Source organism: Danio aesculapii, chromosome 11 (genome assembly GCF_903798145.1).
Source record: "Danio aesculapii chromosome 11, fDanAes4.1, whole genome shotgun sequence".
NCBI classification, from domain to species: domain Eukaryota; kingdom Metazoa; phylum Chordata; class Actinopteri; order Cypriniformes; family Danionidae; genus Danio; species Danio aesculapii.
In genome coordinates this window covers 25,206,144-25,233,909 of record NC_079445.1, presented here as the reverse complement: position 1 = coordinate 25,233,909, position 27,766 = coordinate 25,206,144, and the positions used below count along the sequence as shown (strand labels likewise).

The window sequence follows — 27,766 nt, the reverse complement described above, 5'->3', positions numbered from 1 at the left end:
TCATTTTACATCTCACCTAGAGTTAAACAATTGAGTTCAACCATTTTTTAATTCTCATGGTCTAGCTGGAGCACTTTTAGCTTAGCTTGGCATAATTAATTGAATTGGATTATACCATTAGCATCTCAATCAAAAAATAGTGGCAAGAGTTTTACTATTTTTCCTAATTAAAGCTTGTACTACCAATGGAAAATAAATATTTGGAGGCTCAATGATATTATGCAGCTCCTGTAAAAAGAGTGTTCTCTCACAAATGTCTCCATGGCTGCAAGATTTTCATTGGGCATGCTGCAGTCATGGTATGGCAGCAAAGTTTCTTGATTATTATGCCGGGATGGGAGTAAAATTCCTAGCCATATTGGCCTTTCATTTTGTCTTAATACACAATTTAACTACAGAAGAGTCAAGCTTTAAATAGGAAAATTATTGAAACTATTTGGTATTTTCTGAGTGAGATGATAATAGTCTAAACCTATTCAACAATCGATAATATACTAAGCTAAAATTGCTCCCGCCAGACCTGGAGTTTAGCTAAATGGATTAGTAAAAATGGTAAAACTCAACTGGTTAACTCTGGGGGAGTTGTAAAATGAGCCTATTTTCAAAAAAAAAGTGGAGCATTTCTTTTATTTATACCTTTCTATGTTCTATACCTATTTTATTTATACCTTTTATTTTAGTACAAATGGGTCCGAATGCTGTTTATGGCCCTAATAACTTGCAGTTATTTGTGTAAAATATAAAGGTATTCACTTTTTTTTAAACAAAGGTATTGTTGGTTGGTATTTTATGATATGTCAAATAATTCAACCTGATTATAAAGAGTCAAACAGAGAATGTATGCAGTACCTGTGAGGGGGGTCCAGGAGTCTCCGGCAAAGACAAAGTCAAACTCTTTTCAAGCGTGTCCACTTTTTCATAAGTCCGCTTCTGTCTTCCTGGAATATCCAGAGGTGTGAAGGCCATACTGGGATTGTTATTTGTCCTGTTTAGTGACCTGCTGCAAGATCCAACATCCTCCCTGGATGAGCACCGTCCCACGCTGTGTGTGCGCTGAGAGGAAGAGCTTTCCGACATCTCAGAGTCCAGACTGGTTTTGGTCTCCCGCATTGTGTTTGAGCGACTGACCACCTCCCTCATCTCTTCCATGAGACGCTCATTCAGAGCAGTGAGCTCCCCAGTGCTGCCCACAGAGCCTGGGCGACCCTGGGCTCCAGCACCTATTCTCCTCCTGCTCTTTCTCCGAATGCTAGGAGATGGACCAGTAGAGTAACCAGAGTCCTGGTAGCTAACAGCGGGAGGAGGTGGTGTGGAATAGTCTTGAGATCCTTGGCTTCCCTGCCGGCTGTGGTGCACTTCCATAGCTCTGAGCACACTTGCTTCTAGGATCCTCAATGACTGCTTCTTCTCCAGACTGGTGGGCTCCTTCGAGTGTCCCCTTGTTGGGAGAAGCAGAGATTCAGATGCTGAGGTTGGAGAGGGGCTGGGAGAAGGGATCGGTGAGGAGGAAAGAAGCCCTTGTTTGGGATCTACATTCACCATATGCTTGATACACTCCAAGCCTGCCGGACTATAATCAGAGGGGTTCCTCTTGTGTCTGGAGCTGGTGTGAGATTGAGCTGGATGCTGAAGGAGTTTCATCTTCTGGAGGCTGTGATTGTGTCTGGAGAGGCCGTTGTGTAAGTGAGCACCTTCAACCTCCATATCTACTGGGGGCTCATCATAAATAGGGCAATCAGATGATGGGTCATCATAAAACCGTGCAGTTGCTCCATACTGAGGAGAGACTGGCCTAGATGAACTGGACTGTGGTCGTAGAGAAGAGGTCGTACAGTCCCCAGAGGTCACCAGGCAGAAGCTACCATTGCTCGCCTTCCTCAAGTGGTGGGCCTGCCTTGAGTCTGCTGCTATCTTTCCACCTGGTGTGGTTTTGTAAGCCTGCGGTGACAGCATGTAGCCTGAAACAGATTTGACACTGCCAGGAGTGAGTGTGCAGGCACTGTGATCACTGGCTTTGCTTTGTGGGAGATGAAGGGAAGCTCCGTTGGTTCCTCGAGTCTGGCTCCTTCCAATGCTACTGACCTTTACCAACATAGCGGCTTTAGATCCAGGAGAGGGCTGCCATTTCTGAGATGAGTCTCTTTGCTCTTGCCTGTTGTAAAAGAGATACATTTTAGTTTTTTATAACAAAGACAGTCAAAAAAAGAAAGAATCTTTAAAAAAGAGAATGTGAGGGAAATGCAACACAAATATAAGGATCAGCAATAAAAACAAGTACAAGTAACTGTTAAAAAGCTAATCCAGGAAACCAAAACCAATCTTCTTTACGAGTCCAAAACTGCACTCTCCATTCTAGTCTTCACCATCCAGACAAATCTTGCTAGATTCTCAGTAATTTAATGTAATTAAGGGTCTGTGTAGAGTACAAAATGTCTATTTAAATGTACATAATGCCATTGTCAGGACAACAAAACCATGATTGTTCAACTGAAATAGATTTTAAAACACTACAATGTTTGAGTTTAAATCGGTTTTGTGCTGAAAATGAATGCGGTTCCTTGAATTGTTCTAGTTTGAGAGTTTATCTACAACATATTGCACCTTCAGTGGTCCTAAATAGTTGTTCATACTTAAGACAAACTAAAAGATATGATAATATCAGGCAGAGTAATCAAATTTCACAAACATACTCAAGACAATTCACAACACAAATAGTAGCAGTAGTAGTAAGAAAGATTTAAATTACCTTTACTGTGCAAGAAGACGAACTCTGTTCTGTACTCACAGACATCTACAAGTGATTTACTTTCACACTACAGAAGGTTTATGTACACAACTGGACACCACAAAAAAACCCCAAAAATCCTCTATTAAAACCTGATCAGACGACCTCCTCAGGGGATTTCTAATGAGTCACTTCTAAAGTTAAGCTCTGGTCTGGATTTGCTTCCTCTTTTACCTCAATAATCCATGTAGACAAACAGATCTCCCCCATCAAACTCAGAAAGACAAGACAATCGAGTAAGAAATCAGAGACTTATGTCAGCCTGTAGGTAAACTTTAATTCAGCCATTACACTATGACAATCCATTGTTGCGTTTTGAAATAACACGTGAGGAAACTACTTCCTTTTCAATTTGCTGAGGTATTTTGTCTCCAGTTACAATTGCTTCCTTTTCTTATCAAATAATTTCTGACATATTTGAAGGTAAACAACTCTTTGAAATGCCAGACAGGTACAGCATATAGGAAGACTGGAAGTCAGCCATCTGGCAGAGCCCCAAGGCCATTGTAAAGACTGTGAGACGTGACAACACAACAATCAACAATGTTCAAAGTCTGTCACACTGATTGAGAGACTTGACACTTGAATCACACAGCTTAAATGGTGTTGGTTTTCTCAAGCTGGTGATGGAGGCGATGTTGTTACCCACCAAAGAGAAGACTGTAAACAAGTAGCTGCTCTTTCCTGTGAAATTTAGCTTATACTATACAACATCGAAAATGATCTGTAATGTAGATTTAGGTCTCCAACATGGGACACTGAACACTCCCACAGAGATGTTTATATAAGGGCCATGGATTCAATGTGTTGTTGTTTTACGAGTTCTGCCGATGTGTGGAAGCCGGCAGCTCGATTTCCTGTCACAGGGAATGACTGTTAAGGAGTTCAAAGGAGAGAGTGCACAACCTAAAGACGAAATGCTAATGCAGATATAAATTTAGCCCCAGTTTAACCTCTGTACTTGTGAAACATTCCTCGGAAATGTAAATAATCATCTAACATACAATACTGATCAAAGATCTAAGAAGGATGTTTAGGCACCCATGCAACAAAACCATTATTTCATTAATAACTAATAAACAATGTGAGAACATGGCTTGAATGGACAACACATACTTACAGTAATTTGTCAATGATTAAGCAGTACATATGTGATATTTATCTCTCATAGACAAAGACACTAGTAAAACTCAAATAATGTTTGAACAGGTCCAAGAAAACAGTAAGTTTACACAATGCTCTGAGGCCCCAGGGTGAAAATAAACACATTTTGGTGCCGCCCTCTGATATTTAACTGACATCTAGAACATGGTTACAGGTGAGTAAAACATGTATATTCAGTTAACAAAGAGGCGCCAAACAAATTAGTAGGGACACAGTTAGCCATCATTTTCCATCAAAGCCATATAAATGATCATACTGTATGTAATTTGGTGGGGTTAAGGTTAGAGGTTAGTCTATAACCTATAGGGTTTTTTTATCCAATCATAATGAATTTATATGAAATAACTAGGGCTAGGCAATAAAATTGGTATTGATATTTATTGACTAAACACCATTGTCAATATCGATAAAAAAATTTGGTATGAAGTTTCGGTATGAAGCACTATAGTTTATTAAAATGTGGCTGCTGAGCCCTTGGAAGCAATGCCAATAAGCTTAGGGTGTAAGTTTGTCATTTCCAGTGAAGGCACATGACTTGCGTATGCGAGCAATGTGCACATGTTATGCAAGTGGCACACGCATTTTCCAGGCACCCCTTGTTGACAACATCTAAATTTTTCCGAACGCAGCAAACTATTTGCCTTAGTAATGTTGGTAAATTAAAATAAAGTGGTTAAATTAAAAAAATGCTAATATTCCTAAATGTATTGGTAAAAAAAATACAATAATTATCGATATCGAATGATATGAAACATATCGTGATAATGCTTTTGCAAAATTGGCCAGCCCTACAAATAACTATGGCAACCAAGTCTAGTTGTCTCTCTCAAGTCTCTGACGCTAAAGATTGGTGCCAATGAATGACGTATTGCAGACTGTTTCATATGTCTCCCTGGTGAACAAGTACAATGTGGGCATAAAAGCGCTGAAGGACAAAAACTAGTAAAATGAGAGGGGAAGAGAGAAACAGACAGAGAGAGATTAGTCATGGGAGGCTGATTTGGTTAGTAATAGAAAAAATGTTGGCATTCCTTGCACTGATCACTTGAATGTGCAAAGATTGTTTAAATAGCGTTGATAAGCTCCATGGTGGTGTGTTTTTTTTTTTTTGTAACTTAATGTAACATACTAAGATCATTTTTGAAAAGGCAGTTTGCTGGCTTCAGCCAGTTTCTTGAGCCAAATTCAACACGCACATTACGACAATGCATATATAAAGAAGTAGGCCAGCATAACTAAAAAGCGAGTTAAAATCCTGTAGAGCCGCTTTGGATAATTAAATTTGGCACTGTGGAAAATAAGGTTAACTAGTCAGGGAAGATCAAATTGTCCCAGGCTGTCTGGTGTCTAACAGTCCAAGCTGAGGCGCGAGATTAGGAGTTTTGGAGGGTGAAATGATTTATAAATGCACTGGACTTTCCAATAGCATTTGAAAACAGATCATGGCAATGCAGCCAAAGCCCTTTCCCAACAAAAGAGGAAAACTGATATAATAGGCTATTTTCATTGTATGGACACAGGAAGAGGAAATGAGGTCTACAGCGAACACCTGAAAGATGACTCAGTGTTGATAATCATCTTCTGAACAGATGTGAAGGACTTGTGGCTGAAAGAATCCTTGGTGACTGCAAGATATTTGAGACATATCAGAGACATTAATCTCTTTTGACACATTTAACACTTCCTTGCCGAACAAAAGTATTACAAGTGATCCAATTCTTTTAAACAGTGGCATACATTCATAGGATACAATACTCTTTCCATTTCCCATATAATAACTCATTAACTTGAACAAATTGTTCATTTCTCACGTTTTACTTAAAGAAGCAAACCTGAAGTGGCTCGAGCTCTAGAGGACTCAGCTGTTTGGGACAGCTGAACACCTCTCATTACTGAGCCAGAGAGTCTAGCTTCTTCACATACCGCACACGTGACCTGCCCATCCTTTCCCTCCACACCCTGCTCTCAAAAGACTTAAAAACTTAATTCAAATTATTATAAGTATTAAAGCTAAACCACAAACAGGGTGGGAATCACTTGGGGTCCTACGATATTTACAAAGTTTCATATTACTTAGGGTGTGTTGTGTACACATTTCTCCTTTGCTTTCTTGCGACTAATATGACTCCCGCCTTGCTTTATTTGTTAGGAATAACATTAAAAGTGTTAAACGAAAAAGCAGCATTTATAATGTATACTTTGTAATGGAACTTACTAAACATTCAAAACAGTGATGGCGTGCTGGGGTAAACAAGCTTGTTGTGTGTTTGTACAAGTGATGGGATTTTTTATAAGAGAATTGGTATTTTATTGAAAAGTATTAAAGAAAAAGAAAAAAGTAAGGGCCAAAAACCAAATATCAAGAGCCGTGGGCCAAAGGTAAATATACCAAACTATTTTAAGTTAAAGTTGCCATGGGTAATTTCTTAATTTATTTCATAATAATTCTAAATCAATAGAAAATATTACTTTAATCTGTATTATCTAATGCAGTATAACTTTTAAAATGATAACTTATAGTAATAAAAAACATAATCACAATTATAACACAGCGGAGATCAATGCTGAATACACTAGTCAAGCAGAAAAGTCTCTGGATTGTCGGGTGACAGTGTATCCATTTAAACAAAATCTGATTCATTTACACCAATTAATTGAAACATTTAATGTCAATCAGCTTTAACAATAAAACACACAAACAAATAAACAAAGGGTTACATTAAATTTGAATTGATAATTGCGAAACCATCAAACTTTAATCAAAGATTACCATGGCCCAACTTTGGCCCGCGGGGCCTAGTTGGGGCATCTCTGGTTTTGATGTCTTTGGATGTTGCATTTATATTTCAGTTGAAAAACATTTAATTTTGTTTGGAGGCCGACCAAGATGACCTTTTCAGAGGTCTTCATCCTCTAGTTTGGTAAACACCATTGTTCAGATGACAGTATTCCCATTTATTAAAATGAATCACACTAGCAATTAATTTTACCATTAAAAAAATAATAAATTCAAACCTGCCAATTTAGTGTGAACAGTCTTTATATTTGCTCTAAAAACATTTTTTCAACCATAGCAGCACATGCATACCAAGCCCATGTTGTATATGTTATTGGGCTCCCTGTAACCTCCGGAACAGTCCGTCACAGGGGGGCCAGCTCGGCATATGGACAATGAGGTGGCTCTGGAATCTCAGCACTAATCTACATCTGTTGATATGAAATCAGATAGCATGAGAATCCATGGCTCTGGTTACAGCTGTAAAAACCGCCTCCTCTCTCACAAACAGTGAACATGCTGTACAGAACATAAGTCCCACAAAAGTGTGACCAAAATATGTAGAGATTACTTTCAAGTACTCATTTTCAGAGATGACTGTGGTTATGGATGAAAATTGAGGTTATATCCACTGCAGCCTTCATGGTCAATTTAAATACGTAAAGAATCTTAATGTTAAAAACCCTTTTTTATTAACTTTTAAGTTCAACAAACACTAAGAAAACAGAAGAACCTGTCTGGTTTAGACAAACTCTAGCCCTGCACCAGGATTTCTGAGTTTATATGCGTTTAAAGCAGAGCCAGCAGAGCAAGGCAGCAATCTGTTCTCAATGTATTTTAAGCAACACCAAAGGCACGACTAAAATAAAACAAAAGACATTTGAAATTGCTCTACTTTCATAGACGATCTGTGTTAGGCCACTAATCTAGTGTTCAGAGTAAAGAACTGAGGTAACACAAAATGTGTGTGTTATGAAGCGGACAGGAGACAGAGGTAAGGAAACGTTAGGGTGTTTATTAAATGACAACAAGGAGCACATGAAGGATAGCCAGGAGGATCAGGAATGATGTTGGGGTCTTTTCCTCCGTGGCTGGGTAACAGGAATACACGAGGATGGACAGCACACACCAGATACAGCTGACAGAGGATGACACAGACTTGGAAGGACTGGAAGACAGGACGATTCGGGAGGACCAGGAAGACTAGGAGGAATACAAAGAGAACAGGTAAGTAAATCGTTTGTTTTAGCTGAGGATGACTACGCTGAGTGGTCGCTCAGTTGTCCGCTTTCGTCGAGACGAGCCCGGACAATGAGCGACTGGAGTGCTGTGCTTTTATCTGGTGCTCGTGAATGTGATGCAGCTGTGTGCTCATTAGAAGTCAGGTGATGGTGATCTTCGTGAGTGGGGGTCGTGAGAGCCTGACCAATCCATGACAGTACCCCCCTCCCCAGGGCCCGCTCCTGAGGGCCGACACCTCCGACGCCGTGGTGGTCTCCCTCTGCCTCTAGGCGCTGGGAACTCAGGGTGGCTCTCATGAAACTCCACCATGAGACTAGGATCGAGAATATCAGCTCTGGGAACCCATGTCCTTTCTTCGGGGCCGTACCCTTCCCAGTCCACCAGGTACTCCAACTGGCCACCACGACGTCGGGAACGCAAGATCTCCTTCACTGCGTAGACGGCTCCTTCTTCTAGGAGCAGTGGAGGAGGGGGTTCCTCTTCGTGGTCAGGCTCTGTGGAGGGAAGAACAGGATCGTGATAGGGTTTCAGGAGTGATACGTGGAATGTAGGGTGAATACGGTAGTGAGAGGGTAATTGTAGTTTGTAGGTGACGGGGTTAACCTGTTCCACGATGGTGAAGGGACCAACAAATCGGGGACTTAACTTGCGAGAGGGCAGTCGCATGCGTATGTCCCGGGTGGATAGCCACACCTTTTGTCCGGGTGTGTATCTGGGTTCTTCAGACCTTCTCCTATCGGCGGTTACCTTGCTTCGACGGACTGCCCTCTGCAGATGTTGATGAGCCTCGTCCCAGACTCTCTCGCTCTCCCGGAACCAGTGATCCACTGCGGGGACATCAGATGGTTCGCCATCCCAGGGAAAGAGCGGTGGTTGGAAGCCCAGGACGCACTGGAATGGCGTGAGTCCGGTGGAGGGTTGCCGCAGTGAATTTTGGGCATATTCTGCCCAGCCCAAATACTGGCTCCAGGAGTTCTGGTGACCACTGCAGAAGGTCCTCAGGAACCGTCCCACCTCCTGAATCTTCCTCTCTGTCTGCCCGTTGGTTTGGGGATGATATCCAGAAGAGAGGCTGACGGCCACACCTAGGAGCTTGAAGAAGGCTTTCCATAGACGTGAGATGAACTGTGGACCTCTGTCCGACACAATATCTTCTGGAATACCAAATGACCTGAAGACTTGATTAAAGATATTGTCGGCAGTTTCAAAGGCTGTGGGAAGACCTTTCAGAGGGATTAGTTTGACAAACTTTGAGAATCTATCTACTATGACTAGAATACAGGTATTACCTTCTGACGAAGGGAGGTCAGTGATAAAGTCCACTCCTAGGTGTGACCAGGGACGGTTCGGAATCGGCAAGGGATGGAGCTTTCCAGCGGGTAGATGACGTGGGCTCTTGGATTGGGCACAGTCCTTACAGCCCTGAACATATTGCCTCACATCCCTTGCCATGTTTGGCCACCAGAATCGTTGGGATACTAGCGAGAGAGTATTGTTGATCCCTGGATGTCCAGTGCCTAGCGAGGTATGTAAGGAGTGGATCAGATCTACCCGGTGTTCAGGTGGTATGAACTGCCGATGAGGAGGGCATCCCGGCGGAGCAGGGGCTTCCGGAGTGGCAACGACTGGAGGAGCGTTCCAGGTGATCGGACAAATGGAGATGTGTTCGGGAAGAATCTTCGTTGGGAGTTCTTCATGATCGTGATGCTCGTGTAAACGAGAGAGAGCGTCTGCTCTTAGATTCTTGGGTCCTGGACGATAGGAAATGGAGAAATCAAAACGTGAGAAGAAAAGTGACCATCTGGCTTGACGTGGACATAGTCTCTTGGCCTCTTTGATGTATTGGAGGTTTTTGTGATCTGTGATCACCTGGAACGGATGTTTGGCTCCCTCCAACCAGTGACGCCACTCCTCCAAGGCTAGCTTGATTGCTAGAAGCTCCCTGTCTCCTATGCTGTAATTCTGCTCCGCCGGGCTCAACTTCCGAGAGAAATAGGCACAGGGATGCAGTCGGGGCGGTGTATCATGATGTTGAGATAATACTGCCCCGACGCCGGTGGTGGATGCGTCCACTTCCACCACGAAAGGAAGATTTGGGTCAGGATGAGTCAGGAGTGGGGCCCTTGTGAACTCCTTCTTAAGAAGGCGGAAGGCTGCGGCTGCTTCTTTGGTCCACTCCAGTCCTTTGGGTTTACCCTTGAGGAGATTAGTGAGAGGTGATGTAATCCTGCTGTAGTCCTTGATAAACCGTCTATAAAAGTTAGCAAACCCAAGAAACCTCTGGAGCTCCTTAATGGACGTGGGTTCTGACCAGGATAGAACAGCCTCAATTTTCTTCCCATCCATACGTATACCGGTTTGGTCAATGATGTATCCCAAGAAATGAATCGACTTCTGGTGGAATGAGCATTTCTCCGCTTTGAGGTAGAGGTGATGTTCTCTCAATGTGTGTAGGACCTCCGCAACGTGTTGGCGATGTTCGGCCTCACTCCGGGAGTAAATGAGGATGTCATCTATGTACACTATTACACAGTGGTGAAGAAACTCCCGGAGGACTTCATGAATGAAGTTTTGGAATACGGAGGGGGCGTTGACCAGACCGTAAGGCATGACCTCATATTCATAGTGGCCAGTAGGGGTCACGAATGCTGTCTTCCATTGGTCCCCCTCACGTATTCTTATCAGATTATGCGCGCTGCGGAGGTCCAATTTAGTGAAGACTTTAGCTTCTCGGAGCTGTTCCAAAGCGGCTGGTACCAGAGGAAGGGGATATCGGTATTTTACTGTACCGTTATTTAGGACCCTGTAGTCGATGCATGGACGCAGCCCTCCGTCCTTCTTGGCCACAAAGAAGAAGCTTGAGGCGGCTGGTGATTTTGAGTGACGTATGTACCCCTGACTCAGAGCCTCCCTTATGTAATCTTCCATTGCCTGATTCTCTGGAAGCGAGAGCGGGTAGATCCTACCTCTTGGCAACTGGGCATCTGGAACTAGGTCGATCGCGCAGTCCCATGGCCGATGCGGCGGTAGCTGGGAAGCTCTCTTGATGTAACAACCCCACTTGAAGAAGGATGTCTTCGCATTGTCGATGGATACGGGTCGAAGATCGAGTGCACTGGGTTATCGGTTGTATCTGGTATATATGCGAGGACGCCTCAGTACGGAGGTGGAGTTGACGACAGAGGGATTGGGGGATGAAGTTCCCTGCTGACCCGGAGTCGATGAGGGCTGTGACAAGGAGAGAAATAGAGGCAGTAGTTATTTGTACGGTGGTAGTAAGTGGTTTACATTGTTCAATATTCGTACTGAATACACTCACTGAAGTCCGAATGGGACGAAGGGGACACTCCATACGGGTGTGTCCACTGACACCGCAGTATAGACACAGACCCCGGGTCAGCCTCCTCTGTCGTTCCGCTGATGTCAGTCTTCCAGACTCTATTATCATGGGTTCTGGTTCTGGAGAGGCTGTTGACTCAGGCGATTGGAGGAGTGCAGACGAGGGGGTGATGGTGTCCTGTTGATAGGAACGGAGACGATCGGAACATCGGAGAGAATGTTGGATGAATCTCTCCAGACCCATTGTATCATCTAATGTGGCCAGTTGGATTCGGAGAGTGGGTTCCAAGCCGAGCCGGTACGTGGTCAACAACGATCTCTCATTCCATCCACTTGCAGCTGCTAGAGTGCGAAACCGGAGAGCATATTCCTGTGTAGATAGAGTACCTTGCTTTAGATGATACAGCTGCTCTCCAGCGGCTACTTCCCCATCAGAACGTCCAAACACCTCTTTGAAATACTCCGTGAAGGTAGTGATGGAATTCATGACCGGCCCGGCTTGGTTCCAGATCGTCTCAGCCCATTTAAGTGCAGGTCCAGAGAGTAGAGATACGATGTAGGCGATCTTCGACTTATCTGTGGGATATAGAGAAGGTTGCATTTCGAATATGAGGGAACATTGTAACAGAAAACCATTGCACTCCCCCGCTCCGCCTGAGTAGGGCGCTGGTCGGGCCATGGGACTGGAAGGAAGGGCCGAAGAAGAAACTGTGGAGGCGGAAGTGCTCGGTGCTGGTGGTGCGTTGGAAAGTGGAGCTGGTGGCTGTAGAATCCGCTTCAACTGGTCCACCAGCTCTTGAAGGTGATCGGGGGTGCTCATGTTGTCGTCGTTATGGGTCCGGGCTTCTGTTATGAAGCGGACAGGAGACAGAGGTAAGGAAACGTTAGGGTGTTTATTAAATGACAACAAGGAGCACATGAAGGATAGCCAGGAGGATCAGGAATGATGTTGGGGTCTTTTCCTCCGTGGCTGGGTAACAGGAATACACGAGGATGGACAGCACACACCAGATACAGCTGACAGAGGATGACACAGACTTGGAAGGACTGGAAGACAGGACGATTCGGGAGGACCAGGAAGACTAGGAGGAATACAAAGAGAACAGGTAAGTAAATCGTTTGTTTTAGCTGAGGATGACTACGCTGAGTGGTCGCTCAGTTGTCCGCTTTCGTCGAGACGAGCCCGGACAATGAGCGACTGGAGTGCTGTGCTTTTATCTGGTGCTCGTGAATGTGATGCAGCTGTGTGCTCATTAGAAGTCAGGTGATGGTGATCTTCGTGAGTGGGGGTCGTGAGAGCCTGACCAATCCATGACAGTGTGTGACAGTGGGCACGAAAGATTTACCGTGTCTGAACAGCTTCAATGTTTCTATGTTTGTTTAAAGAAGCATGAGAAAAGCCAAATCATTCCTGAAATCTGAGATGCTGCTGCAGCGATTCTAGTTGAGAATATTAATGGTGACCTTTACACTCCAAACATGAGCGATAGCCCATAACCTGCTAAATAATTCATTTAAAACGTCTTGCAATCTCAGCTATTTATTACCTCCCAGACATTCCCCAAAATTAAACAAACCATGTGAGCATGACAAGTAAAACTAAGAGCACAAGACTGGTATCAAAAGTGTTGCTTCTCTTTTGCAACTTTCACTTTTGGTTTCCAACCACACCGTTACACAGCGGATTTCAGCCCTCTGAGAAATACCCATAAATACTAAAATTTTTAATGTTGCATATGCATGATTGCTGTTGTCATCATTACCTGCATTCCTGACTGATTTTACTTAGAAATGTGCAATGTAAAGTTTAATGAATAGGGCAAAAATAACTAATATTTATCATCAAACTTTCCAAGTTGATGGACAAAAATATTCTGTATTTCATTTTAAAAAGGAAAGCGAGGCTGCGGAGGAAAGAAACCGAGAAGTATAGGATCAGCAGCACTGTAGACAATGCAACAACATGCTGTGGATTAAAAACCACCAGTTTTTGCCAACTATTTCAAAGTGCAAATGTTGTGTAAACATCACTTTAACATCTTTAAGTTTAATTTAAACAATGAAAAGCATATTAGGGATCAAGCAAAATCATAATCTCTTTAAGAGTAATACGCTTAAGATTCCTTCTAGGCTTCAGTTCATAGCACCAGGTAAACACCATGGGGACACTTCCCTGCTTCAGCCTAAGTAACCCTGTGAGCAATAAAACAATGCAGTCCTCTGTAGCACATCCTCATGTTGTCTGTAATAGTGTTGTCCCGGCACTGAAATTTTAAAAACGTTCATTTCCAGCTAACATTTAAGCGCCGTTGAGTGCGTTCTTAAACAGCGCTGATTTGCCATAGTATTCACCACTACTTAACAGAAATGACTGAGATTGGCCGTGAAGGTCTTCAGTTCACCACTCTTTACCAAGTGCAAACACAGATCCACGACATGAACACTGGAGCGTTTTAAAACCGCGAAGATCTGTCGATTCATCAGCGAATCACTTGTCTGTGTTTGAGTTCTGTAAACATACAGTAATTGAACAATAATTTATTTATTTATTTACTTATCCAAGTAACTGAACAGTAATTTCTGTTGAGCACTGGTGAATACTATGGTAAATTAGCGGTGTTTAAGAACGTACTCAACAGCGATTAAATGTTAGCGGGAAATTGCAGGGTTTTTTTTTATTTCAGTACCGAAATTCAGTATTGTGACAAGTTTAATATAGTGAAAGAATCAGTTCATTAACTTGAGTTTGATAAATGGCATCTGAAATGTGTGTTTGGGAAAGATAACATTAATGCCATTTTCCCTTAACTTAGCTGAAAATGAGGTCCGATATCCCTTTTTATTTTCACTATCCATTCAGAACGGACCTTTGGGTCACTCGGAAAGTGGTGAAATTCTAAATATGTGTCCCTTTCTCTTCGCTATTAAGATATACAGCCAGGTACACAACAATACGCCATCGCAGATGCTGTTCCTGTGTGACTCCAGGCGATACTTCAGAATTTCTTTCCACCTCAGCCTCGCTTTCGCTTTTAAAATCGCGGCTGCATAAAATAAGTATATTACAGGTTTTCTAAAATGTCATGTTTAAATGTCAAATATAAGAAATGAACATTTGTGGAAAGTTTCAGAGAATAGAGAATCTGTATGTAAGCGTAGCTGAAATGGAGATTTATAGTTCAGTCCAAGAGGGAAAAAAACTAAGTTTAGAAAAACATTGCAATTGAAATCTACAGACACAATATAATAAAGTTCTATAAAAGAAACATTTAAATGAGTATTTTAGATTATTTCTCTCGGTTAAACTGGAAAAAAAAAAAAAAAAAAAAAAAAAAAACGTTTTATGAAAACCCAAATAGCCTAAAATCTCAAAATTGACGCATGAAAGAACTGTGCTTTGCCTGCAGTGTCTTGGCTTAAGCATCTGTCTTGTCCTCTAAATGTCAATGAAATACTATTCAAATTTGATTGTATCTCATCAAAGGAAAGTCTCTTAAATCATTTGACTACAAAGAGATGGTTGTATGAGGCTGGGTGTTAATTTAATGTCTTAGATCCCGCTCCAATTCATGCTATGGGAAAGCCTAACAGCTGGTCCTCAGGGATTTGCGTGCTTAACTAAAACCCTTGTCCTCCTATAGAAGCCACTCGGCCTGGGGGCAGCCTGTAGGACAAAAGAATTTCATGACCCCTTCACAACTTCCCCAGGTCATCCCTCGGTTACGTTACACCATTGCGTCACAAGGCGAAAGAAAAACAGAGGTGTCCTCTAATCTCCAATCATCTCGCCATGGTAACCAACTAAACAACTTAATGCTAGATAACACACAGACACTGCTGAAAACCCCTTGTGATCTCTTGCGGAGATGTGGAAAAAGCAAGTTTCCTTTTTTCTCTACACTTAATAACTTTCACAGAAACACCCCCATCCCTGCAGCCCATCCATCATTTAAACAAGATCGCATTGTATGTGTGTGCCAGTGTGTTAGTGTTTGTTTACAGGGATTTGGTGTGCATGTTTACTGAGTTACTCGGACTAGGGTCAAGCTCTGCTTACCCGTACCATGACTGCGTCCTGGATGGGCGGGTGTGATGACTACCAGATTTAGTACTTTGTTCATCAATCAGGGGAAGCTGCTTGTACCACACACACCATATGATAACACAGATGGTGCTATTTGGATCATTGTCAGGCTGATATTTTATGACCACTCCCTAGCTTTTATTTTTAGATGGACAAACAGCGGAAAACGTTACTGGAGACTCCTTCCCCTTGAGGTATGAAACAATAACAAAGCATGTGTCACAACAGATCAATAATAATTACACAGCAATTCGGCAAAATTACCTTGCTTAATTCTGGTGTAAGCAAACATAGGACAATGGGAGCCAAAATAACCTCTTTCCAAGAATGGAAAATGCTTGAACAAGATGTGTTGCTATAGAATCTGGTGAGGAATTTTCACTAGCCAGAACTATATGCCTTGCATTTTAGCTTTAGCACAACAATTTCTTTTTAGATCGTAGTATTTCAACCAAAACCAACAATGACCAATGAATTTAATGTAAAAACGTATTTAAAAAAACGATTTTATTTTACTTCATGGTTGCAGTTACATTCATTCTTCCATGGCGTTGTGCCACACCAAAATTCATTCCCATCATGGCTACATTACAGCTTCTCATTTAAAACCTTCAGTTGTTGGTGTTTTTTGTTTTTATTTATAGCGGGTTATAATCACATCAAAACTTATTGAAATGTAAGTGAATTATAACACAGCAAACTTTTCTGTAATCGCAGTAGTGCTGTGCGTTATTTATTAGTTAGAATAAATTATTTATTTATTAGAAGTTATGCACGAACAGAGGAAATCAGTGTGCAAGCAAAGAGATTCGCAATAGGGCTGTGCGAAATTGAATTAATTGAAATTGAATCGCAATTTGAAACGTTGCAATTAGTTAAATCACAAGAAGCTGAGATATGAAATATATATATATATGTATTATTTAATTTCCCCCACCATTAGCAAATGCTCACTGTGTGTGACAGTCTAACTAGACAATTGAGTGAGCACACTTTCGTTCTGCCCAATCAGAATTGAACAACCAAACTATGGGGAACGCCCACAGAAAAAAAAACAGGAAAGCGCGGACAAGTAGGATAATGGCGTATGCTGCTTCAGAGGCAGTAATATTAAAGAAAACAGCATTGGTAATATGGGAATATTTTGGTTTCAGTCACAGTCACCGAAAAAAAAAACTGGTCAGTTTTAAGAGCTGTCGCAGAATTGTTGCCACGACTTACAGAATTATTGAGCTGAATCTTGACTACAAAATTAAAATTGCAAATCAAATTGCATTATCTGTCAAGAAAAATAATATAAATAAATAAATCACAATTAGGTATTTTCCCCAAATCGCACAGCCCTAATTCGCATGCTCGTATTACATGAATGTGATATGGACTTGTAATAATGCGCTCACGACATTTGTTACTGAAACAAGGCCATAGGTAGTTGAAAGATCTGTGTAAAAGGCCTGCCACCAGAGATGGAAAAAATCCTAGAGGAAACACTGTACTTCATGTGATGGCAAAGCTGAATATTTTCCATCACTCCATCAGTGTAAAGTAATCTTTATGAAATAATTTTAATTAGGATACATAATTTAAAAACTTTTTTCCTATTTGGTCACGATTTTTTCATTTAGACAGAAGGCTTAAATGAGCAGCATTCATTTAAAACCTAACTTTTCAAATTTCACTTTTGACTAGTTTAATGCATGCTTTCTATATCAAATTATGCTCTTTAAAATGAAAAACAATCTTAGTGATCACAAACTTCTGAACAGAAGTGAACATCATGAATACTCACTATTATCTACCAATCCTATTCACAACCCACAAAAGTTATTTGAAAACAAGATATTACCATACTGCTAAATTGGGCACAATGCTCGTGTGAAACTATATGGCCTCTGCATCTCTCTGGCACACAGCTGTCTATTGTTTCGTACATCGTATGACCTTTGAAAAATGTGAGTCATCCATAAAGAGAGGCTTTGACGTGTGGGATTCCCGGGAGAGCCATAATATTGCTTGCGAGGTTTGAAACATTGCAGGCCAGTCAGTGGGAGCTGAGTGGTGTTTGGCCCTTCTAGTTTTACCTAAAGGTCAAAAATTTGTTGCCCTTCTAGTTTTACAAAAAGGTTAAAAATGCTGGGCCTCCCAAAGACAGCAGTCATGCGTGTCTGATGTGAAGACAGAAGGCAGCTCTTCATAACACTCAGCGCTCACCAAGAAGCTTGAGCCACAATATTTCAAAATCCTCCCAAGTTGGGATCCTGCTGTTAAGATATTGGACTCCATTAACTCTTTTTCCATGGCTGGATATGAAAAGACCCTGCTAAACATTTCCCTGAAATAGAAAGAACCACTGTATATACCGTGGCTTTCTCTTTGCGGGAAAAAGAGAAAGTCCAGTCATGTTCAAACCACAATGGTTTGGCTCTTATTGGGTCCCGACCCCAGCAGCTTTCATCTGGTGGGGCTCAGAGATTGTTTTAGGAAAGACTGAATAGCCAAAGGATTGTAGAAGGTTAAAGCTTAAGGCACTGAAATAATAGAGACACAGCCCAGTGCCAGGTGAAATAGAGCTGGCATGACTGGAATCTGGTTATGAAGTTGAGAGAAACAAGTTAACTTGTATTTAAGTGTTCCATAAGACTTACGAAGAAAATAAATACTACTATTTACATTTGGCAGCAATTTATCTTAATGACTGCCTTACAAACACATCATAAACAAAAGGAGTGGACCAGCAAAACGTAAAGGTTGTTCAATTCAGTACAAGCTAAGCTCAGTTGACAGCCTTTGTGGCATAACGTTGATTACAACAGCAATACATCAGACCCCCTAGTTTTTACGATTCTGTAATCGCTAAATCTAACCGAAAATCAACAAAAAGTCGCACATTTTTGCGATCCTGCACAATTCTTAATTTAAAGAAAAGTTATTCCAAAAAACTGAAATAATCTCATAAAACATCCAATTCCAAACCATGTAATCAAACTAATTTATTTCATTTTGCAATTAATTGTTTTACATGACTTATAGACATTGCATATGCATATTGCATGTTGTATTTTGAGTGTCTCTCAAAAAATGATGTCTAACATGTGCCCTTCCATCCAAACATTACTTGAGAGTGGGGGAGAATGCTTTGCAGCCTGTGCAGTAATCAGATGTGGATGAAGAGCGAGTGATGTGAAGTCAATGCAAAGATGCGATTTGACATCATGTGGCACGAATTGGGCGTTATGTGGGTTTGACGCACTTCAGACTGCAAAAGAAAGTTGGAGCAAACATCTAACAAACGGAGCAATGTAACAAACAGAAAAGCTAGCAGCTTACAGAGATGAAGGTTGACTCAAAGATGACGGCCGCTGGACGTGACCGAATTGAAGGACATTATTTGTGCTCTACATGTATGGCTGTTATTACGGTGTGTGTAAAATCAATAAATGTTTTCGTTTAACTCTTTTTCCTGCAGTTAACGACAGAAAACGATTCCCTGCCATCGACGAGTTTTACAATCGTGTTTTACGTGCATTACAACAGATGAAGCTCTAACTTGTGTCCTGAGTGAGGTACCAGGAATTACCACCACAAAATCAGTCATTTTTAAAAATCGCAAAAAAAAAAATACAAATAAATAAATGAATAAATCACCAAAATTTTTTGGGGAAAAACTAGGGTGTCTGATAAATTACTTTTACATTTGTGCCTCGAGTAGCAAGACCCTTAAAATAAATGTGAATAGGGCAAATCCATGCAATGTATCATACAACAACACGATACAACCACAAGACCTAAACAATACATTTACATGATAGTAGTGTGAAATGTGCTTATAAGCCAAGGCTTAAGATTAACCTTCGTAAAATTGGCCCGACTCATCCCCACTGTAAGTGCCTCGCCGTAACCTTGCTTTTTCTAAAGAAAACAAATGACAAGCTAAAATATTTTTTGTGATAATCAACATTACGCCACAATTGCTGCTAGTTGAGCATAACTTGTATTGAACCAAGAATGTTCCTTTAATGTCAGGGAAAATCAGAGTAATATTCCAGCACTCAAAGGTAATTGGTCTCTGGTTAAGGCCAGTTATTTCAGAGGAACCGTAATGGCTAGACTCAAGATAACATTCATAAAAAGCCAAGAGGCCTACCTGAGTGAGTCTTTGTTGATGTCTGAAACGTGGATGTCTGGCTTCTGTCTGTTGTCCATTTCTGGTTCTTTAGGCTCTTTGCTGGCACATTCTGGCTCTTTATTGTAGGGCTCCATGGGTGGTAGTGGGGTGTGTCTATCTTGACTGCCTGTGGATTGATTCCCATGTTGCCTTTCCTTAGTGCCCCCATCAGTTTTACGTTCTAACGCCGTGTTGCGCTTCATGGCCTGGAGTTGAGACAGAGGGACAATATCTGCCCCCTGCGGTCTATGCCACACTGTGATACGGCCAGCAGAGTTGTAGTAGTAGAACCTGCCACTCTGAGGGTCGAAAAGTTCCCACCATTGGTTGCCATCAGCCTGGCGGATGGGTACATTGGTGGGTGGTTCCCAACCACATTCTCCCGTGGTCAGATTCACATACATGCGCTCTTGTGAACGAGGCTCCAGGATCTCCACCCAATCAGCACTGAGAAGACAAAGAACTTTTTAACTTTAGTACGCAAATAAAACCCCAATCATTTACGGTCACAATACTGACTGCGATTGTTGTATTTTATTGTTATATAAAGCAGCTATATTGGAATAAAATCAACTCTACAAATCGACACAGAAACACGGTTACAAATTATAGGCCAAGCTTCACGGTCAATCTCTTAAGTGTAATCTGACGGATGTGTTATCAAGGGAATTAGGCCAAAGCCACGGAGAGATACGCCATGTGTGAGAATGCCTGCTCAGAAACGCTGGCTCAGCACATGCATAATCCTATCAGCAGATACAGCCACGGTCGAGGAACCAAAGTTGTGATCTGGAAAGTCTTCACATATATTCCTACTGTCACACACAGGATATCAACCTTACTTTTTTTTAATGTGTCAGGTCTTCCATTCACATTCCTTTAATTAAATTTTAACTGTACGAAACAGCTCCTTACGCTGCTTGATGTTGAAACTGGTATTTTCTTAACATGTTATTTTACTTTCAATGTATTGTCATAAACATACTGGTTTGTAGTACCTAGTCATTTACTCATGGCAGAAAATAAATTAGAAGTCTATTGTATTTGCAGAAAAGGGCTTACTTCTGTATAGAAAAATAAAGATCTTCAATCTTGTTATAGACATGCTTTTCATGGTCCAAAAAGCTCCAAGTCACGTTAGTGTGTCGTGTGGCAACAGTTGTACAGAAGACGGGATATTTAAGAGCCCCTATTATGTATTATAAAAGGTCATATTTTAGGGTCTCAAACAAGGTTGATATGCATGCAAGGTCAAAAAACCCTTTCATTGTCTTATAATATGCATTTATTTTTACCTAAATTTCCCAACGACTCCCATATGATTAACTGTAACTGTTACTGAAAAAGTCCCTGTCAAAGTCCCATACATAATAGCTGCTACTTCTATTAATAGTAAACAGCCTGCAAATCCAGCAATGCAGGGTAGGATATTGTATCAAAAATCTGACAAATGACAGGAACAAACACAACACACGGTTGGCTATACTGTGGTGTTGTTGTGAAAATTTACTTTAAACCTTTATTCCCCACAGCCGAATCTCCATCTGTCAGTCATCATCATCTTCGTGTCATGATCAGTCCCATCATCCCCCGCACTCCACTGGTGTCTAAAGGGAAAGGTGTGTTCACATTTTACCTGATCCGGTACCCAATATTTGGTGACGTACCGCGTCAACATTGATGCGCTCAGGCAAAAGATCTGAATCCAACATGATTTATTTACTCAACTATTTTGTTAAAGAATCAATAGTTTTGAACACGGTGCACTTTCAGATTTAAACCTCAGCTAGATGTTTTCATTCACTTAGAGCTATGAGGATCATTTTCAAACACCCATAGTAGGGGCTCTTTAAAGAATAAAAGAGACTAAAAACCACACAATAATTTTGGAATCGATGCAACTGTAAAGCCAATAAACAGCTCCACTCCCAAATAAAAGTACTCCATTTTACAATAACATTCAAGTTCAGGTTGTCACCTTTGTTCTGAACACTGCATATAGAAAGTGACATCTGATAGAGACCTAAACAACAACAAAAAACTGTAAAGCAGCTAATTTGGGTCATGTTGTCCCTCTGAGAAACCTGTAATGTTTCTTTTGATCTAGTTTCCTAGTGCAGAGAAACTAAAGTGTGCTAATTTAAGACATGTGGGAGCTCAAACTATGTCTCCCGTGTGGCGGGATTGCTTATAGGCCACCTAAACCAGCGAGAGACTCACTGACTCACTATGATAGTCAAAATACTGATATTTATCTTAAGTGTTTTTAGTCAAACTGCACATGCCTATACAGACTAGAATAAAACTTGAGAGTATATGAACACTCAGATGTCTAGACATGTAGACACAGCTACTGTAAATTATCCTTTCAGATCATCTTCAGCTGTTTAGTATGGTCTGATGATACTTCAATAAGGCATGCCAGCGTTTGCAGCTTCTATGCCACAAGTGTGCTTTTTCTCTCCTGACACGTGCCCTGTATACCACTGGTTGGGTAGTGAACAGTGTGCTTGTGTGGTGTCACGTCCATATGTCCATTTGTTCCCTGGGCTTCATCCCAAGCTGTGGCTCAGGATCAGAAATAGTCAGCCCACCTGTTCAAAGGTGCTTGAAACGTTTCAAAAGCATTCCAACTGTCTTTACTGCTCTGGTTTTTACATTTGAAGCAACACGTACCAAATCTATTATAAACACCATTCAATCTTTCTAAAAACAAATGTAGATATACATAGGACAACAGAGACTGATATGCAGCTGGTGCCAGGTAAGTTGGGAAACGCAAACCAAAACAACAGACCTGACTTGAGCCTCGGCAAAGACATACTGGGACACCATCTGTCTCAAACATAGCAATCGCTCATTTTACCTTGATTAACACAAGTATTTAAGCCATCAGCAGTAACTGACATGAGCAAATGCACAGATTTTTTGAGTTCTGAGGGTGTGTGCATGTCTGATAGCTTGACAAAATGAATAAAGGGTAAGGTTACCAATGCTACTGATCACAAAGAATCCTGTCCCGCAGATTCTATTCTGCACAAACTGTTTCTCGTTACTAGATCAAATGCTTTATGGGTGGAAGCGGTGTAATTGAAGAGCAGTTAAACTGGAGGCCTTTGTGTGCTGAACTCCACCCACTTTTTTCTCACTCCGTCTCAAGAGAGGCATTCAGGTACTGCAACAGAATCCTTACCACTAAATTCCTCCACATCAAATTCAAAAGTTTGCCATTACATTTTGGAGAAAAGAGGTTTGCGTACATATGAAAAAAAAATATTAAAATAAAACATGCAAAAGGTTTCACAAAGCATAGGATACACCGTTTGATTGTTAAGACCACTGTAAAAATCAGATTTGCATGTTTCAGTGGTCTCTTTCAGTCGTTTTAATTTATAAATTTGATAATGCCTGACTTTTTTTTAAGTTTAAATGAAAGCTCCATCCTTTAACCTCTACTTATGAAATAAAATGAAACTACTGAATTAATCATAGAAGAATTAATGTGCTTGATATGCTTTTTTCACAATCAAATTTTTTATATCCAATCCAGAGCTCTTTGCTTTCTTCTATTTTTGGAGCACTTAAAACCATAACAAACATTTTTTGAAGCACATTCAAATAAAAAATAAATTGCCCGCCTATTATGAAGTAATATTTTAGGGGGATTTACAAATAACAAATAATAAGTAACAGTAGCTATGCTTCCATCTGCCTATTGTTATGTACAGAAAAAACGATTGATGGAAACTCAAAGATGCGCAATAAGTTTTGAAAATGCGCATAAAAAACATGTGCATAAATGAGTAATATAAACTTTTTATTCGATAAGAAAAAAATGCACATAAACTATGATGAAAACACTTTTACCGAACAAATTCCAATATGTGCATTAAAAAAAGGTCATGTGATTTTGTTATAAGAGATCATGTGATGATAAAAATGTGAGTGAACAGATAAACCAGCAGGCTGAGCACACTGTAAATCATCTGAAATGTTGTTTTGGTCATTCTAAAACACCTTACCGTTTAAGTATAAGTGTTAATATATTATTAATGACCTCCAGAATCAAGAGCGTCTGTGCTCCCCGTCTCGCCTACAAACGCCACCGTGTTTCCTTCTCAGATGCAAGTAATTTATTGAATAAAGAAAAGCTTCACGCAGCTTCTCCTACCACAGCAAATTCTGTTTTTACTGTTAATATTTGGCACCAGGAAGTGACGATTTTGTTCGCTTTGACTAGTTGGATGGTAACGATGCATTATTTGCATGTCTTTTATGCGATAATCCAGTTTTGCGCATAAAGTTAATTTGCATTTTTGGATAGAAACATAGCTATTGATAATATTATGTAGCAAACCAAAATAACATGTAGCAAAATACCCCTCTCTGGAGATTACTAGCTGATTAATGATTTCATAGACATTAAAATCACTTTTCTGAGTAGATAACGTATAGTTTCATCACATTATTTTCAAGCTCTTTACAATACTTACATTCTATTCAGCATTTTTTGTGAAACAGATGCTGACAGTGTCAAAACACATCAAAGAATAGCACTGATAAAATGTCTCTGTTTTGGTCAGTGAGTTCTGTCCTTGTTACACGACTGTCAGTGAAGGCAGATCAGGGAGATGTTGCTCCCGTGACAAACGAAGGAGCTCATGCAAAACTAAAACTTATTATAATTACATTTACCAAGCCAAGGTACATGAGCATCAGTTGGTCTGTCTAAGTTTTTGTCGAAGGTCTAAGACAGCACAAAATTTGGAGGCTGAGCACATTTACAATTGCTCCTAAATTTTTTTGAAGTCGCAAATGCTACTGAAGTGGTCATACTTTACTATAGAGTATTAAATGAAAGAATTTTTTAAGAGCACACACTGCCTTTATAGCAACCTGGTTATGCAGGCAGCATACAAAGGAGTGTGATGACTATTTCACCCACATTTTGAGCCTAGATCTATTTGAAGAAATAATTTTAGAAATTGTCTAATATTATGTCAAATCATTTCCTCATTGAACAATAAAATTAGGCAAATTCTTGAGGTCTATGGAATCTGCACCATTGTTTAAAAATAGTTGTAAAATGGCTGGCCTCCAAGCTCCTAAAAACAACGACATAACAGACTAAATCCATTGTTCAAGAATGAGGCCAAATGCCGTTTTTATTCTGAGCTTTTTTTAGGAGTCCAATTTTAAAATTCCACCTTGTGTGTTTCTGATTTAGACTACCCGAGACCACTGTGATAGAATGGAAAAACTGCAACAAATTTAACAATGATTCTCTGTGCCAAAGTCTCTTTCTCTGCCATTTACTCCTCATAAAGCTGAGCGCCAAGAAAAACAACAACAAACTATTTGGAGTTTGACACTTATAAAAATATTAGCCATGCCAACTAAATGCATTTAAAAACTGAACCTGTCTTTTATTTAGACTTGACTTATTGGCTAGCTAAAAGTGCAAAACACAGTCAATTTATCCTCAAATAAACTGTGTTCCTGTAAGGAATTTAATAAAAAATAGTATTGGGACAATAGACAAAAGGAGTTTGACATGACATAATGCCATTCAATATGAATGCATAGCATGCAAATTGTGCGGCAGGTGGGGTTACGTAATTCCCTGAATCAAGGTGTGGCAAAAACAAAAAGTATATACAGTACTTGCTCTTATTAATAATTCTAACCATAAACCAGCATTAACTTCTCAAACTATTTTCTACCTAATGTTCTAGAAGGACTAACTGAACTTGCATATTTGTTGCATTTGAGTACAGAAACATGCAGTGTCACTCTTAAACACAAACGCACAGAGTGTCAGCTGAGTACACACAAAAGCAAACAATAGGCGTTGGTCTACAAACAAAACACACATGGAAGAACATTGCCCTGCCCCTGAAATAGAGAAGAGCGCGAGCACACGTTCATTCAAACAAAAAACGAACTGCTGCACCTGTCGGAGGAATTCTGTACTTCTAGGTCACTCATTCTGTGATGCTAGGAAAAGCTTGCTCACATTTGAATGAAACTAGAAGGATGGAAATGAATGGACACTATGTTCATGTCTCTTCCGTGCTACATGCAAATGCTGCATTTATCCAAGAGCACACTGTGTTTAATGCCCTGATATATTGCCAGTAAAGTTCTTTTTCAGGCTTTGTTTAGCAGGACAGATCAAAGAAGTTTGAAATACTTGAGCTGTTAGTGAACATCTCGACTCAACACTTGGTGGTGATTGGTCAATGTTTAAATATATGCAATGTTTTCCTTTCAGTAGTAAAATAAACATCCAGAAAAAACTACACCAGTGAGAAAACAGTAGTTAAGAAAGCGTCTGATAATAGTGATGTGGATGTTTATATTAGCTCTATAATTTGACCCTTCAGTAAAATTACATAATGCTATGTTTAACTTCATGCAGTATGCTGCTTTAAAGAAAGTAATTTTACGCTATTAAATCGAATCAACTCACAAAAAGATATATTCAAACACTCGACAACATGATTTTTGATGGTGCAGCATTTACTGAGAGCTCACTGACAAGTCATTATCACATAACGCCAATCATTGTTGTCCAATTAAATCGATCTCAAACTCGATATTGCATAGCTTATGCAGTCAAGCCCTAGCATTAAGCAATTGTTAGTTTAGAGGTAACACTATTACTCAGACATCTAGTCTTAACAGACTAAATAGAGAAAATAAACCAAAGAAACTGCCTAAACTGAAGAAGTGAAAATATCAGGGCTTTTATATCCTAGCTGTTAGGGTTAATAAACAATCCTGAATATCACTTGAAGGTTGGTTTAGCTCATGCTGAAGAGGAAAATGAGCAAAGCGAACCAGGCCTTCATCAGCAGAGGTCATGGCACAGCTGCTCCTGTCCATTTCACTTTTATTCTGCCTGGATGTACGACCCTACATCAGCTTCATTTATCTTTGTGCTAATACATTAGGACAGATATAGCTGCTCTTGTGTTAACACATGGAGGTTGCCTCATATTATTGGTAATAATAATATAAAAAACACTGAAAAGGAGTATGGTTTGTCAGAGTCTCCAACACAAGATCAAATGTGAGAGAAAAACTTAAATCATTTGTTTGTGTCTGAATTCATTAAACACTATTTAAAACTGCAGACCCTTGGTATTCAATAGGATTAGACTTAAGAAAATAAGCCTAAGCTTATCAAAATCAGACTGCATTCTATCTTATAGGAGCTGCCAGTTTAAGTTACAGCTGACAACTCACAATGATTATAACCTTACAACCTTGATTATAACATTACAATAGTTAGTCTGATAAAAAGCACCTCACTAGGGTTTTTAAAAAAGAAATATATTGCATTTTAAATATTTATATTGAATCTTTAACATTTTATTTAACCCAAATAAAAATGTATTTTATTGTTAAAGTGAATTTCCATGGTCAAGTACACAGATAGAAATTGGTTGTTTGTTGCTTGTTCCATTGGTTATTTTTAAGCAAATTTACAAAAAAAATAATCAGATAAATTTGAAATTAATAATTTTTTCAAAGTAATCAAAGTCACCAATGATCAGCTAGTTGTTGTGTGTTGAGCTGTACACACTCTGCGTGTGTACAGCTCAACACACAACAACTAGCCGATCATATTGACGTCGCTCTCCATTGAACCCTGACAGCTCGTCAAAAGGCACAGCCTTAGAAAACCACAAAAACAGAGGTGTGACTCATCTACCTTTTTTATTTATAACAAGATGACAAAATAACAATAAATCATTTTCTTTCATATTATTTTAAGATTTTCCAGCATATACAGCATAATCTGTATCAAGAAACGAAATTTCACCAATTTATTTATTTTATTTTATCATCAATTTGTTTATTTATTTATTATTTACTTATTTAAAATGTTTGCAGATTTTTTTATTTGAAAATGCAATGCATGTATTTATTTTCAGTGTGAATCTGAAAATGATCCCAAGTTTGCTGTGTTTGTTTGGCTAATGTCCAATATGACCAATGACCAGACTATACTGGTGTGCAGGGCGTCAAACTGTTTAGCCAAATTGTAGTATGTCAGTATGATATGCATGACAATACATGAGAATTCCACCCATTACTAATGGATAATGAGAACATGACAATAGGGAGCATTGTTGGGCTAACCATTGGGCTCTATTCATTTAGAACAACCCCCTTCACAAATAAAATGCTCAAGGCACTGGA

General features: G+C 40.0%; 1 protein-coding gene across 1 annotated transcript in view; it reads right to left on the bottom strand.

The window, feature by feature from the left end:
* arhgap46a (Rho GTPase activating protein 46a) overlaps positions 1 to 27,766 on the bottom strand; it is a 49,221-nt gene that overhangs the window by 13,676 nt on the left and 7,779 nt on the right. Inside the window, exons 2-3 of the mRNA XM_056467753.1 lie at positions 19,535 to 20,002; positions 850 to 2,152 (exon numbers count right to left, since the gene is read on the bottom strand). Of these exons, the coding sequence (XP_056323728.1) occupies positions 850 to 2,152; positions 19,535 to 20,002 (1,771 nt within the window). The remainder of the gene's footprint in view (positions 1 to 849; positions 2,153 to 19,534; positions 20,003 to 27,766) is intronic.